Raw genomic sequence first — 14,468 nt, forward strand, 5'->3', positions numbered from 1 at the left:
ACTGGTGAACTTGACAATGAGCGCAACTCACGAGCGATATGAGAAGTTCAAGGGTAAAATTCAGAGAGAGCGAGAGAGGTCCAAGAAATATGGTCAATCCCAGGTTCATGCCACAGGCAAACATGAAAAGACAGACACTATCACACCTCTACAATGGGTGTGGGCGATTGGACATTTTTTCATTACGATTTCTGCAATTGTAGGGATTCTCGCTGGCGTGACGCTGCAAGGAAAGCGCCCAATTTTTATGCTGCTGTACCGTTCTACATTTGTGGCAGCTCTTGTTACATATGGAATGAGTTTACGCCAACAATTATCCGGGGAGCTTCCCGGGTTCTTTGCTTTGCTTCCGGTTGAAACGTTCCAGTACCTTATGCTGGCTGCAATCTGGCTTATATCGCCCAAACATGTCACCAAGTTATCCCAGTTTTTGCCAATTTCATTTATGCACGTAATGGATTTCTCGAGTGTGTACATTTCCCACAAGGATAAAACTACACGTGCGTTCAATTGGTACATCGAACACTTTTCTTATCGGGTCAGTAAGGCCATCGGTTATATCAATCTTTTCATGTTTGTCCAGCTTTTCTATGACTGCTTGAGATTTCGGCCTTTCTCTGCCATTTCCCTTGGGTTTTACATTGTGTTCTACCGGGTAAGACTTATGTTTGCACCAATTGCAAGAGAATCTCTTGAAGACCTTTTCAAGTTCGTTGACGAGAAACTATCCCAACCCAACACACCCGAGTTTATCCGCTCAAAGTGGCAACTCATCAAGACCCGCACCCTCAACAGCTCGTACAGTAAGATGGCCGCTAGGCAGCAAGAAGTCTCTGCCATTGAGGATATCAACGCCGAGCTCTAAGTACATTCGAGTAATTGTAAAATAACTATTTATGCTTCTATGGCTATTCTACGTGCATTGCTGTTTGAGCTCTTTGAGTCTCTCGTACTCGGGTGTGTCTTCCCAAAACAGCTTGGCTTTGCTCATTAGGCTTCTGACGGCTGTTCTGGCTTTGAACCTCCAATCAGGGCAAACTACACTGCCTTCTATTCGTCCTGGTAGCTCTCCTAGGTTTTGATACGCATCAATTAGGTCTGAGCAGAAACTCACAGCTTCCTTCCAAGTCTCCTCGTTGGTTTCTAGATCAGGCATATGTGCGCAGATACGGAACCCTTTCTCGTAGTCTGCAAGACTATCCCAAGGTCTCTTGCGCCACATATCAACTCGGGCGACGAGTCTCCATAAACCCGGATCCGATGTAATCACATCAGGGAGTTTAGTGGTGATCAGCTCGACGAAAGATTCTTGAGAAGCAGAGCCTGAGTATTCTGACGAAACAAATACAAAAATAACTTCGTAGAGAACCGCCGGGTCGATGAACTTATCTTGTTTGTCAGATCGTAGGTTGAGCATTTGGTTGATACCCTCGACAACAGCATCCCAGTCGTTGAGTTCAGCCGCTACTGTAATAAGATTACTCCAGACTCTCCAATTGGGTTCCTTGTTTTTATCGGCTTTGATTGCTTGCCTGAGAGCGTATAAAGACTGGCGTGTTCTTTGCAATTGGAGTAATGAGCTTGCCAAGTTGCTCCAGCTTTTGGTATCCTCGTCATTGATCGCAACGGCTTGTGTGAAAGCTTCCGCTGCAGAATGCCATGCTTCCTTTTCAATTTCTATACACCCGAGAGTGAACCAAGCGTCATAGCTTAGATTGTTGACAGTCAAAGATTCCCGAAGACAGTGAGCAGCCTTGTCCAAATTCCGAGCATACCCTGAATCTTTTGGCGGGCTGAAATAGTATCTTCCAAGAGATCTCATTGATGGTGCATAACGGCCAACATCCCATGCCTTCTCCCAGTATTGGGGGTCAACTGTGATATCGCCTTTAATGCACCACGCTCTTGCATCCTCAGGGTGTTTAGACAAGTGGGCATCAAGGACCTCAAGTCCTTTCATTTCTCGTCCAACTAACGCATAGCATAGAGCAGCATCGCCCCACAGTCCTAATCTCTCGTATATCTCCACTGCAGATTTGACGACACCAAGTGACATGTATCGCTCTGCAAGAACAGTATCCATGGCCCAATGCGGCAAAGGGGTCAACTGATGGATGAACTCTAGTCTCTCTCCACCATTGTCAGATGTATCTATACCACCGAGATAGTTTTGTTGGCCATAGCCTAATTCTTCCACCAATGCTTGCATCTGTAGAGTTCCTCTTTCAACCGTGTGAGATGAATGAGACTCCAGAATGCTGCGAATCCAAAGAGCTCTGCTGTACACTGACCAATTTACTGAGCCCTCTGAGTTGCCAATCACCCTATTGACTAAACAGCGCTGCTGCTCACGAAGAAGGGAGTCATCTGCAGGACTACTTCGGCGCAGGTACTCGCTCCACAATAGCAGCAATACAGAATCAATGTTCCTAAGCGGAGGCTGATTGTTGGGATCAACATTCAACAGCTCTTTAGGCAGAGAGGAATCAAGTTCGCTCTGCGACCCAAGATCGGGCTTCTCCAAAAAAATATCTGAGTTGAGCTCAAGCGCTTTTGGGGCATGATGAACTCCAGACGCCTCGAACTTGCTCACTGCTAAGCATACCAGTTGTGCCGTTTCATGCTGCTGAAACCTTGTGCGTTTGCCCTTAATACCAGTGATTGCAGTAATGAGACCCGACGAGGACATGGCTTGGTCTAGTGTTTCCTTAGCCTTCGTATGATCGTCAAACAATAAATAGGCTCTCGTTAGTTCTGCTAACAAAATTGTGTGTTCTTCTTCAGAAGAGGCAAACTCCTCTATGTTACTCTCCGAATAAAGTTCGACAACTCGCTGATGCAAAGATCCAGAGCAATTAGAGAGCAGGCTTTGCTGAACTACGAGTGCACGCGCCAGCCAAATAGGATGGTTAAGTTCTTCGAAGGCGTTGATTGATGCAACCAAGAGCTGCGGCATATTCGCCAGCTGAGATACAGGCTCGCCATCAACGCTAAGCTCCTCTGTATGCAGATCTTCAAATTCACTGAGGTCAACAGCCGGACCAGTGAAATTAATCTGAATAAACAGTTGCAAAGCATCGATAGCATCGCTGAGCGCGAGCTTGTCTTCTCCACCTTTTAGGCATTCGACTAAAGCGCCTAGTTTGATTTTTTTTCTACTGTGATCTGCCATGCTTAGTCGATTGAAACTTTTCGGTCTATAAAGACCTCGCAGAAGACATTACTCAGCGGACTTCTGAGTGATTCCTTCACGATCCATGTCATGTTCAATGCAGCTTGCAAACGCATGAATTCAGTAGAACTTTCTCTTAAAACGTATAGTATTCAAGCAATTGTTCGTTTATGAAGAGTCTCTGGAGCCAAGCCCCATTGCAAAATGTATTAGAAAAGGTGAAAGTAGCTTTGCGCTGCTGTTGTATGCTTCAACCACAGAATATATAGGGTCTGGCTACTGAAAAGTTGTTCTCACTAAGTTTTATCAGATAACGGGGAGCCGCGGCTACTTTCGATTGGGCGCCTAGAAACATACGAGAGGGGGCATTCTTTTGTAATCCCAATGCAGCCACCGCATGCAACCTCGGACAGATCAGTCACTCGAATCGTAGTATCAACGCGAACAGCGCATTGGCTTCAGCTCTGTATCGAAGATGTTCGAATGTTGGGATTGAGTTTCTAATAAAATGAGACGAGTCTCGGAACGGAGTCACGACCCCTTCGGCGCGCTTCTGCCCAGTGTATTATCTGCCCTTACCCCGTTTAGAAGGCGCTCCACCGTGCTACTAACCATCTTGTATTAACTCGGATGCTTTCCCATTGTAGCTAGCCCCCAAATTACTCCCATATACTTCCCTTTGATCGTGTATTCAAAATATTTCACTGTTCATTCATCGAACTCTCTGTCCAAGTGATTTCTGTAACAGTAGCGCTGCCCAGACCCTATTCTTTTCACCCAGTTGGCCCTGCCACACCACGTGCATTGCTTATATTAGAGCAGAAATTATATGGAAGATTTTCTTCCGTGACGACTTAGCAACAAGCCAGGAAAAAAGTACCACAGAAGCGCCCTAATTGCTTCTGATTGTCGAGTAACCACTTTTCGATGCGATAAGTAGTCGCAGGTTTAAGCATTGCGAATAAAAGGGCAGAATGACCCCGAGTGAGTCTACTCCCGAGGAAGCGGCCAACTCTGCTGCCCCAAGCAGTAGTGTGCGTATTTTGTTTGCTCCTCCGGTCGAATCCCATGAAGCAGATGTTACGGACGATGGAGATCGAAGATTGGAGCTTCAGCGTAAACTTTCTAGGAGATCGGTCTCTAGTATGTCCACAAACCAGTCACAAACAAGAAGCACAAGGGGATTTTCTTTTCAAAGACGACGGCCTCGTGGTCTTTCAGGATCATCTATCCGCTCTGGAGCCTCATCTAATTCGAAAATTTCCAGGCCGCGCTCAGTCTTTGTCGAAAGCGACCATGAGTCTGACGGGGCCAATGATACGGAGGAGGACGTGTGTTTCCCATTTAACGACGACGCAAGCCATGATGGTGTGAATATTACAGAACTTGATCAACTTTTAAACGACTTGACCGATGAAGAAGATAAACCAGCTGTCGAGGGCGAGGGCCCAGATAATAATGGGCAGCATTCTTCCCTGGAAACAAAAGTGGAGGAGTCGCCCAACACGGAGTCCCCTGACACTTTGCAGGAGGATGTTCTCAAAAGCCCTGCTCAACTTCGTGTTCCGTTCATGTTTTCTAGGCGTCACGAATGTATGCCCGATTTAGAGCTGCCAGAGCCTCAGATTGAAAATTCAGATTCCTCAACACGGTTTTCTTTCTTTGCGACTCAGATGGATTCGACTACTCATTCCAGTGATTTAGCCTCTTTGGTTGGTCCCGACGAATCTTTTGCCTCTTTGTTCAATTCGAATAATGGCATTTGGTGGCTGGATTGTGAAAACCCTACTGAAAGCGAAATGAGAATTCTTTCTCGTGCGTTCGGTATACACCCTCTGACGTCAGAAGACATTCGCACCGAAGAGTCAAGAGAAAAGTTTGAGTTGTTCAAGAATTATTATTTTGTGGTCTTCAACACGTTCGAAACGTGTAAAGACGACCCTGAATATCTTGAGCCGATCAACTTTTACATCATCGTGTATAATGATGGTGTGCTATCATTTCACTTCAGTCCAGTGGACCATTGCCGCAATGTTCGTCGACGTATGAGACAGCTCCGTGAGTATGTCGATGTGACGCCCGACTGGATCTGCTATGCGCTGATCGATAATATCACAGATACTTTCGCCCCTATTATTCATGATATCGAGCAGGAAGTTGATTTCATAGAAAATGCTGTTTTTGTTCGTGAGGAGGGTGATTCTCGCGACATGAGCACGATTTTCGATCGCCTCGGCAAGACTCGAGGTGTCACAATGCGGATGTTACGCCTTCTTACAGGAAAGGCTGAGGTGATTCGTGGATTTGCGAAAAGATGTAAAGAAGTCTGGGCCACTATGCCAGGAAGCGAAAATAATGGAAGCGATATTGCGCTTTTCCTCGGCGATATCGAGGACCATTTGGTTTCGATGTACCAGAATCTCACGGCTTATGAAAAAATTCTGAGTCGCTGTCACTTCAATTACATGGGTGTGCTCCAATTAGAATTCGTCAACTCGAACAACAGAATGACGACCGTATTGAGCAAAGTCACATTGATTGGAACCGTTTTGGTGCCCATGAACTTAGTTACAGGTATGTTTGGCATGAACGTCAAAGTTCCTGGCGAGGGTGTTGAGAACCTGGATTGGTTTTTCGGAATCTTTGCAGTTGTGGTATTCACGATTTGCACATTATTATATCTTGCGAATACGTATATTACGCGCTTAGGCCGATGACAACTCCTTTCATCCTACGTCACCAACCCCAAATGCGCGAGCATGGCTGAAGCCCATATTTAATAAACTTTACATGACTCTTACTTATTGACACAAATTTTGGCAATAGCTGATTATTAGTATCTTATAGAATTAAGCCTTTAGACAATTATATACTATACACGGCCCAGCTTGTAAAGATCGCAAATCTTAGCGCAGATCGCAGATCGCAGATCCTAGATCGCAGATTCCGAAGATTGCGAGGAATCCTAGCCAAACTGATGCTATTTGTGAATATACAAGCATGCTTAAACTTAATTGACTTAAATAGAAAAAAACTGGCATTTATACGAAGCAATTAGCAGAACAAAACCTATCAAATTAAGGATCGGAAATTTTTCTCGCGAGCAATGGGATGACTCAACACCGATGCTTTCATCTGACCCCACTTCTGCAGGAGATTTGGAACGAGAAAATAAGCGGTAAGCGCTCGTAGCTTGTATATCTGTACTTTCATAAACAAAAACAAAATAAGACAAGTTTAACTTTACGAAGCAATTAGCAGAACAAAACCTATCAAATTAAGGATCGGAAATTTTTCTCGCGAGCAATGGGATGACTCAACACCGATGCTTTCATCTGACCCCACTTCTGCAGGAGATTTGGAACGAGAAAATAAGCGGTAAGCGCTCGTAGCTTGTATATCTGTACTTTCATAAACAAAAACAAAATAAGACAAGTTTAACTTTTCAGATCTATCTGGTTTGTCACTGTCGACCTTTTTTTTTTCATGATTACCGTCAAATTTAGCTTCAAGCCCTTACCCTTAGGATGGATCGACAGCCCGAGAGGGGACTTTTCAATATTTAAAGTGTAGCGGATCAGCAGATGTCTTGAATTACTTCGTCTGTATCTGTTCAACACGAATGGGAAACTTTCCATTCAAAGAAATTTGCAATCATTCAATGGCGAGGGAGCCCTGCTTGAACTAAGCAGTAACATCAAAACAAAATGCATGCAAAGGACTCTAACAAGAAACCTATCGAAGGCCGTGACCAGCGAGTCAGCTTCTCTACTTCTAGAGCTGATGCTGCTCTGGGTGAAGTTCATGATCCCCAGTGTAGCATAGCGATACACCGACCAAGATCCAGGCAGTCCTCGTTTAGTATGGCTTCTTGCAAATCCGGCAGATCCGGCAGGCGTTATAGCAATTCATCAGACATTGAGAACTTCCGCAGCTTAAGGCAATCTGGGGCTGTTTCTTTAAAATCTGGTCAAATGGCCCCACTGAGTCTCAATTGGAATGTCGGTGAAACTAGTAGTGTTGTCGGCGATGATGTCTGCCTCCCTACTGAGAATCGCGATCGAAAAGAGGTGAACTTAGATATGCTTGATCAGTATCTTCAAGACAATTCCTCGATCTGCTCCAGCACGAATGAGCATGACCGCCCATTTTGCGAAGATGCTAATCAGTTTTGTTACGGTAAAACTGATCGCGACGGTCTTGAATCAGCATGTGGAAGTGCCGCACCTTTGAAATTCACAAAAGAAGGGAACATTCATGTAGCCACCGTCAGCGATAGTGATGAGACTACCGACGGCACCGAAACAAACCGTTTCACTTTTTTTGCAACAAATATGGACTCCACTATCGGAGCTGAGTCTCTCTCCTCGTTGGTCGCAGAAAATGATTCTTTTTCGTCTTTGTTCAATGAACAAAATGGTGTTTGGTGGCTAGACTGTTTCAACCCTACTGATAGAGAACTCAAAGTGCTGAGTCGTGCCTTCGGAATACACCCACTTACTGCCGAGGATATTCGTGCTGAAGAGTCTCGAGAGAAATTCGAACTGTTCAAGCATTACTACTTTATCGTTTTCAACACGTTTGGGACCTCTGAGGATCATCCAACCTACCTACTTCCTACAACTTTTTACATTATTGTTTATGATGACGGTATCCTCACTTTCCATTTTTCTCCTTTGGACCACTGCTACCACGTGCGTGAGCGAATGAAGAAGCTGAAGGGGTACATAGATATTTCTCCCGATTGGATCTGTTATGCTTTGATTGACGCTATAACAGACTCGTTTGTACCGGTGCTTGAAGGTGTGGAGGACCAAGTGGCTTTGATTGAATCGGCAGTGTTCACCAAGAGAAACACCTCTGGTGGCATGGGCTCCGTTCTAAGTCGTCTTGGTAAAACACGCGATATTGTTATGAGAGTGTTGCGCTTGATAACCGGAAAAGCAGATGTCATTCACAGTTTTGGTAAAAGAGTTCAAGAGCAATGGGCCATGATGCCGGGTAAGACCACTGACACGACTGATATTTCTCTATTCTTGGGAGATATCGAAGACCATCTGGTGTCTATGCACCATACTCTCAGCGCTCAGGAAAAAATTCTTAGCCGTTGCCACATGAACTATATGGGTATTCTGCAGCTTGAGTTTGTTAACTCAAACAATAGAATGACGCTCATTTTGAGTAAGGTCACCATTCTTGGAACAATCTTGATTCCCTTGAATCTAGTGCCTGGTTTATGGGGAATGAACGTTCAAGTTCCCGGAGAACAAGATCCTATATGGTTCTGGGGGATTATCGGTGTCATGGTTGTTGCTGCAGTTGTTTTGTTCGTTGGAACCAACCATTACATCAAGAAGCTTACAAGCGACAGTACCGCTCTAGAAGGCGATTATTGACTTTAACTAGGTGTGTATGTTAAAGAGTTTCTGTCCAGCTTCCAATTAGTTTCAAGAGCGTGAGTAATGAGATTTTCCACCCTAGTCTCTAAATAGCCTGAAAGCTCTAAACAGGGTGCTGCTGCCTGCTCATCTCCTGCTAACAGCTCAGCCAAAGTCTCGGCATGCGATTCAATATCGGACACACTTGTCTCGAGAATCGTTTTCTGGTTCGAGCCTGTCACATAGAAAAGTAACACGTATGTCCAAGCTAAGATGCGTCGTGTATATGACAGTGTTGGCACAGCTTTGTTGAGAACTTGTTGTGATGAGAACGTAAGATCACGAACATTCACATCACGTCTTGAATCTATGATGTTAGAGTCAAACCTTATCGAATAATGCTTAAGACGGGCAGACGTAGCTCTTCCTGAATGTTTAGCCTCCGCCGAAGGCTGAAAGTGCACACATTTGAAAAACATTCCATTGTGAGCCGACCATTCTTGCATACACATCCAACAGTATTCAAAGTGGCAGGTCCTACACTTCATATGATTACAACCCTCCGTTCGTTCTATTCTCGCTTCGCACTTGGGGCAGGGTTTCGTATTTTTATCCAGCCATAAATTATTTTTCATTCGCTCGCCATTAATATTCATCCACCTACTAGCCAAGTCACATTTAATGGGCAAGTGCCAGTCATTCTTGCAGCCAAGACAAAACCTTTTCCCGCATGAACACTCAACCATGTACTGATCAAGATCTAGCATAGCAAGACTGGATGTAAGCTCGATGATGGACGTACAGCCCGGTCCCGGACAAGCTTTGAACGACGAGCTATGACTTTGAAGGTAGCTAGCAGCAGTCTTTTCAAGATAACCACTTTCCAAGTCCTTGCTAAGCTCACGGAAATCATCTAATGTAGCGACTAGCCTGCAGTCATGCTGACCCAGGCACCGAGTCGAAAGCAAATCACCAGAGCTTAATTTCTCTCCCAGGTATCTTTCATAGCATTTGATACATGCAGTGTGTTTGCACGCAAGCTGAAACCCCCTAGTATACGTATCGCAGCAAATAGGGCATGTGCGTGGGGAGCACTGAACCTTTTGGCCAGATTTCCTCTGCACTTCTAGATCTGCGTCGGTAAGCCCCACCTTAGCCAACGCCCTCCCCTCAATGTATTCTTCTGAGAGCTTTTCTCTGTTCCAGAAATACGCCATGAGAAGTATGGTACTCATGGGAACCATTATAGAAAACAGGTCTGCAATTTCCGCTACGGTCCTGCGTTCACTCGCTTTGACGTGCTCCATGTTCACTATATTGAAGTAATTATTGTCTGAATCGAAATTTCCAGGATCCTGGAGGTCAAAATCATCGTCAAATTGATCGCTGAACTCGTAGTGATCTTCGCTCGTGGTGTCGCTCATCATCCAGATCTCATGTCGTAAGCTCTCAAAGCTTGTGGAGCACTGTTTATAAAGCAAACGGCAAGATCCAATGCTATATATTTGAGTGTCAAATTTTTAAGAGTAAATTGTGGAGAAACAAACATTTTAGACTACAATTGCTTGAGTTTTTCTACTGGGAGACCTGTTCCAAGGTCCTGCCTCTGCTTGGCCACCTCCCATGCGTTTTAATCATAATATTCAGCTATTAGAGCCTTTACTCAAGCACCACTCAATCATCGAGAGACATGTTCTTCTATCGTCTTCACTGAAAAGCCACAAGCCATAAATTTCTTCCGGCCCCGCATGGATTACTAGGAGACTGTCGTTAAGCTCTACCTCCATCTTGTGTATACTTGTCTTATCGCTCAAAGCCCAAGGCGTAATTCCCATTTTAAAATCGTCGTTGCTTTGTCGGTTCAAAACAAGAGCTGCGTATGGATACTCGTCGTGCGTAATTCTCGAATACAGAAACAATGTACCCTTGCAATCCTTCTTATTCCAGCTCCCAGCAGCAGAATCATATTCGTAGACCTCACAAATAGGCGATGTGAAAAATATTTGCGAAAGCTGCTTGTCGTGTCGAGATACAACGGAATAGTTGAAGGACTCTACCGTGGACGCTTTCGATTTTGTCATGAATAAGCGTTTGCACAGACCAAGATTTCAAATGTTCAGAATGGAAAGCACGAAGAAGGAGAAACTTATCAGTAGTCGAAACATACTATAATCCACTTTTGACCTCAATGCTACGCTTGACCGACGCATAAGTTTCCTTAGTTTTAATTTATATACCGAGTCCTCGACGTTGCACCAGGTAAATAAGTCGCGTAGATCCGTAATGTTTAAAAGTGGAGGTGATCACATCCCTACTACAATGATGTGAGCCATAGTAGATACCAATATTAACCAAAACGATACGTACAAACTAAAGAATGAGAATTCTCGTTCTGGAGTAACAAATTATTCGATTCCTGCTTTCCATTCGACTTTTCGACTAAGCACTTCGGTCAGAATTATGCAGGTTTACATTACGACTGCAGAAGTTTGACTTAAATAATGCCAAAATGACCTTCATGAAAAGAAAATAAAAGCTTGAAAAAGCAAAAGATGAAATCGGAAACGGTCAGTCTGGTTTCTTTTCAAACGCAGCCTAGTTTGGTTGTGAAAAGAGTTGATTCGTTTAACGGCGAAATCTCAAGCACAACCTTACAAAGGTGTTAACCTGAAGGGTCTTTACAAGCACTGCGCTATGTAAAGCACTGATGGGTTCTGTGGATTACTAGCCGATGGCAAGAATTTACAGGAAAACACTCGGGGGCATGCTGCTACAGATAGCCGACTTTAGTCGTGATTTGTAGACAGAAACCTCCTCTCAAGTTATTGATGCTAAGCTTTGCTTAGCGGACTATAACTGAGGAACTCAAAAAGGCAATTGGATGCAGTTGATGTGTTGGCAGTGTAACAACTGACAATGCAGAGACTGGGTGGAAACACGAACTTTGAAAAACTATGTTTCTTCGGAAACTAGGCAGTCTCTTGACTGTTGAAGATAGTTATCTGGTTGATCCTGCCAGTAGTCATATGCTTGTCTCAAAGATTAAGCCATGCATGTCTAAGTATAAGCAATCTATACAGTGAAACTGCGAATGGCTCATTAAATCAGTTATCGTTTATTTGATAGTGCATTACTACATGGATAACCGTGGTAATTCTAGAGCTAATACATGCGTAAAATCCCGTCTGGGATGTATTTATTAGATAAAAAACCAATGTCTTCGGACTTTTTGGTGATTCATGATAACTTCTCGAAGCGCATTGCCTTTGTGCTGGCGCTGGTTCATTCAAATTTCTGCCCTATCAACTGTCGATGGTAGGATAGAGGCCTACCATGGTATCAACGGGTAACGGGGAATTAGGGTTCGATTCCGGAGAGGGAGCCTGAGAAACGGCTACCACATCCAAGGAAGGCAGCAGGCGCGCAAATTACCCAATCCTGACACGGGGAGGTAGTGACAATAAATAACGATACAGGGCCTTTGGTCTTGTAATTGGAATGAGAACAATTTAAACCACTTATCGAGGAACAATTGGAGGGCAAGTCTGGTGCCAGCAGCCGCGGTAATTCCAGCTCCAATAGCGTATATTAAAGTTGTTGCAGTTAAAAAGCTCGTAGTTGAAACTTGGGATTGGGAGTCTGGTCCACCTCACGGTGCGTACTGGAACTCTTGATTCTTTTTGCCTGGACGTCTGTTGCGTTTAACCGCGTGGCAGAAAGGTCAGGCCATTTACTGTGAGAAAATTAGAGTGTTCAAAGCAGGCGTTTCGCTCGAATATATTAGCATGGAATAATAGAATAGGACGTATGGTTCTATTTTGTTGGTTTCTAGGACCGTCGTAATGATTAATAGGGACAGTCGGGGGCATCAGTATTCAATAGTCAGAGGTGAAATTCTTGGATTTATTGAAGACTAACTATTGCGAAAGCATTTGCCAAGGATGTTTTCATTAATCAAGAACGAAAGTTAGGGGATCGAAGACGATTAGATACCGTCGTAGTCTTAACCGTAAACTATGCCGACTAGGGATCGGATGGGTAGTTATTTTAGCTCATTCGGCACCTCGTGAGAAATCAAAGTTTTTAGGTTCTGGGGGGAGTATGGTCGCAAGGCTGAAACTTAAAGGAATTGACGGAAGGGCACCACCAGGAGTGGAGCCTGCGGCTTAATTTGACTCAACACGGGGAAACTCACCAGGTCCAGACACAATAAGGATTGACAGATTGAGAGCTCTTTCTTGATTTTGTGGGTGGTGGTGCATGGCCGTTCTTAGTTGGTGGAGTGATTTGTCTGCTTAATTGCGATAACGAACGAGACCTTGACCTACTAAATAGCTGGGTCAACAATTTGTTGAGTATCAGCTTCTTAGAGGGACTATCGGAGACAATTCGATGGAAGTTCGAGGCAATAACAGGTCTGTGATGCCCTTAGACGTTCTGGGCCGCACGCGCGCTACACTGACGCAGCCAGCGAGTACATAACCTTGTCCGAGAGGATTGGGTAATCTTGTTAAACTGCGTCGTGCTGGGGATAGAGCTTTGCAATTTTTGCTCTTGAACGAGGAATTCCTAGTAAGCGCAAGTCATCAGCTTGCGTTGATTACGTCCCTGCCCTTTGTACACACCGCCCGTCGTTACTACCGATTGAATGGCTTAGTGAGGCCTCCGGATGCGAATTCACTTGTGGGCAACCGCAACGAAGTCGCAGAAGCTGGACAAACTTGGTCATTTAGAGGAAGTACAAGTCGTAACAAGGTTTCCGTAGGTGAACCTGCGGAAGGATCATTATTGAGATTCATATTACACCTGTGAAACAATTAAATTGCTTGGCCGAAAGGCCAATGTAACAAAAACCATTTTACCTATTATATCTGAAAAACGAAATCAAAAGTTTCAACAACGGATCTCTTGGTTCTCGCATCGATGAAGAACGCAGCAAAGCGCGATAGTTAGTGTGAATTGCAGACGTGAATCATTGAGTTTTTGAACGCACATTGCACCTTCTGGTATTCCGGGAAGTATACTTGTGCGAGCGTCATTTCATCTTCATAAAGCAATTTATGTGTTGGGGCTGTAGCCAGCCTTGAAAAAGATGATAGAGTACATGTTAGACACAATGTGCTTTTCTATATTTTTGACCTCGTATCAAGCAAGATTACCCGCTGAACTTAAGCATATCAATAAGCGGAGGAAAAGAAACCAACAGGGATTGCCTTAGTAGCGGCGAGTGAAGCGGCAATAGCTCAAATTTGAAATCTGCCAACAGGCCGAGTTGTAATTTGAAGAAAGCAATTCTGGATGTGTCTTTGCTCAAGTTCCTTGGAATAGGACATCATGGAGGGTGAGAATCCCGTGATGCGAAGGTAGCACGTCTATGTAGAATGTTTTCGACGAGTCGAGTTGTTTGGGAATGCAGCTCAAAGTGGGTGGTAAATTCCATCTAAAGCTAAATATTGGCGAGAGACCGATAGCGAACAAGTACTGTGAAGGAAAGATGAAAAGAACTTTGAAAAGAGAGTGAAAAAGTACGTGAAATTGTTGAAATGGAAGGGCTTGAGATTAGACATGGTGTTTAGTGTTCCACTTTCTTTTGGGAATGTGTACTCGCTTTACACCGGGCCAGCATCAGTTTTGATGGGAGGATAAAAGGTATTGAATGTGGCTGCTTGCAGTGTTATAGCTTTATCAAATACTTCCAATCGGGACTGAGGACCGCGCATTTGCTAGGATGCTGGCGTAATGATCTTAAGCCACCCGTCTTGAAACACGGACCAAGGAGTCTATTGCCTATGCGAGTGTTTGGGTGTAAAACCCGTACGCGTAATTAAAGTGAACGTAGGTTGGGGCCTTCGGGTGCACAATCGACCGATCCTGACGTTTTCAGATGGATTTGAGTAAGAGCATAGTTGATGGGACCC

At 44.4% G+C, this 14,468-nt stretch overlaps 6 protein-coding genes across 6 annotated transcripts; 3 read left to right on the forward strand and 3 right to left on the reverse strand.

Moving 5' to 3' along the window:
• Positions 1–16: 16 nt before the first annotated feature.
• Positions 17–865, forward strand: B9G98_04342 (hypothetical protein; the record flags this gene model as incomplete). The annotated part of the gene is made up of 1 exon (XM_024810899.1): positions 17–865. The coding sequence occupies one exon, from the start codon at positions 17–19 to the stop codon at positions 863–865; it is 849 nt and encodes a 282-aa protein (XP_024666667.1).
• Positions 866–913: 48 nt separating this feature from the next.
• Positions 914–3,172, reverse strand: B9G98_04343 (Essential for maintenance of the cell wall protein 1; the record flags this gene model as incomplete). Its single annotated transcript, XM_024810900.1, has 1 exon — positions 914–3,172. One exon carries the CDS (start codon positions 3,170–3,172, stop codon positions 914–916), a length of 2,259 nt encoding a protein of 752 aa, XP_024666668.1.
• A 974-nt stretch (positions 3,173–4,146) lies between these two features.
• On the forward strand, positions 4,147–5,889 carry B9G98_04344 (Magnesium transporter ALR1; the record flags this gene model as incomplete). Its single annotated transcript, XM_024810901.1, has 1 exon — positions 4,147–5,889. One exon carries the CDS (start codon positions 4,147–4,149, stop codon positions 5,887–5,889), a length of 1,743 nt encoding a protein of 580 aa, XP_024666669.1.
• Positions 5,890–6,879: 990 nt separating this feature from the next.
• Positions 6,880–8,568, forward strand: B9G98_04345 (Magnesium transporter ALR2; the record flags this gene model as incomplete). The annotated part of the gene is made up of 1 exon (XM_024810902.1): positions 6,880–8,568. The coding sequence occupies one exon, from the start codon at positions 6,880–6,882 to the stop codon at positions 8,566–8,568; it is 1,689 nt and encodes a 562-aa protein (XP_024666670.1).
• A 2-nt stretch (positions 8,569–8,570) lies between these two features.
• Positions 8,571–9,977, reverse strand: B9G98_04346 (E3 ubiquitin-protein ligase dbl4; the record flags this gene model as incomplete). The annotated part of the gene is made up of 1 exon (XM_024810903.1): positions 8,571–9,977. The coding sequence occupies one exon, from the start codon at positions 9,975–9,977 to the stop codon at positions 8,571–8,573; it is 1,407 nt and encodes a 468-aa protein (XP_024666671.1).
• Positions 9,978–10,193: 216 nt separating this feature from the next.
• B9G98_04347 (mRNA-decapping enzyme subunit 1) lies at positions 10,194–10,631 on the reverse strand (the record flags this gene model as incomplete). The annotated part of the gene is made up of 1 exon (XM_024810904.1): positions 10,194–10,631. The coding sequence occupies one exon, from the start codon at positions 10,629–10,631 to the stop codon at positions 10,194–10,196; it is 438 nt and encodes a 145-aa protein (XP_024666672.1).
• Positions 10,632–14,468: the final 3,837 nt, after the last annotated feature.

The sequence above is a fragment of the Wickerhamiella sorbophila genome, assembly GCF_002251995.1.
Source record: "Wickerhamiella sorbophila strain DS02 chromosome Unknown contig2, whole genome shotgun sequence".
NCBI lineage: Eukaryota > Fungi > Ascomycota > Dipodascomycetes > Dipodascales > Trichomonascaceae > Wickerhamiella > Wickerhamiella sorbophila.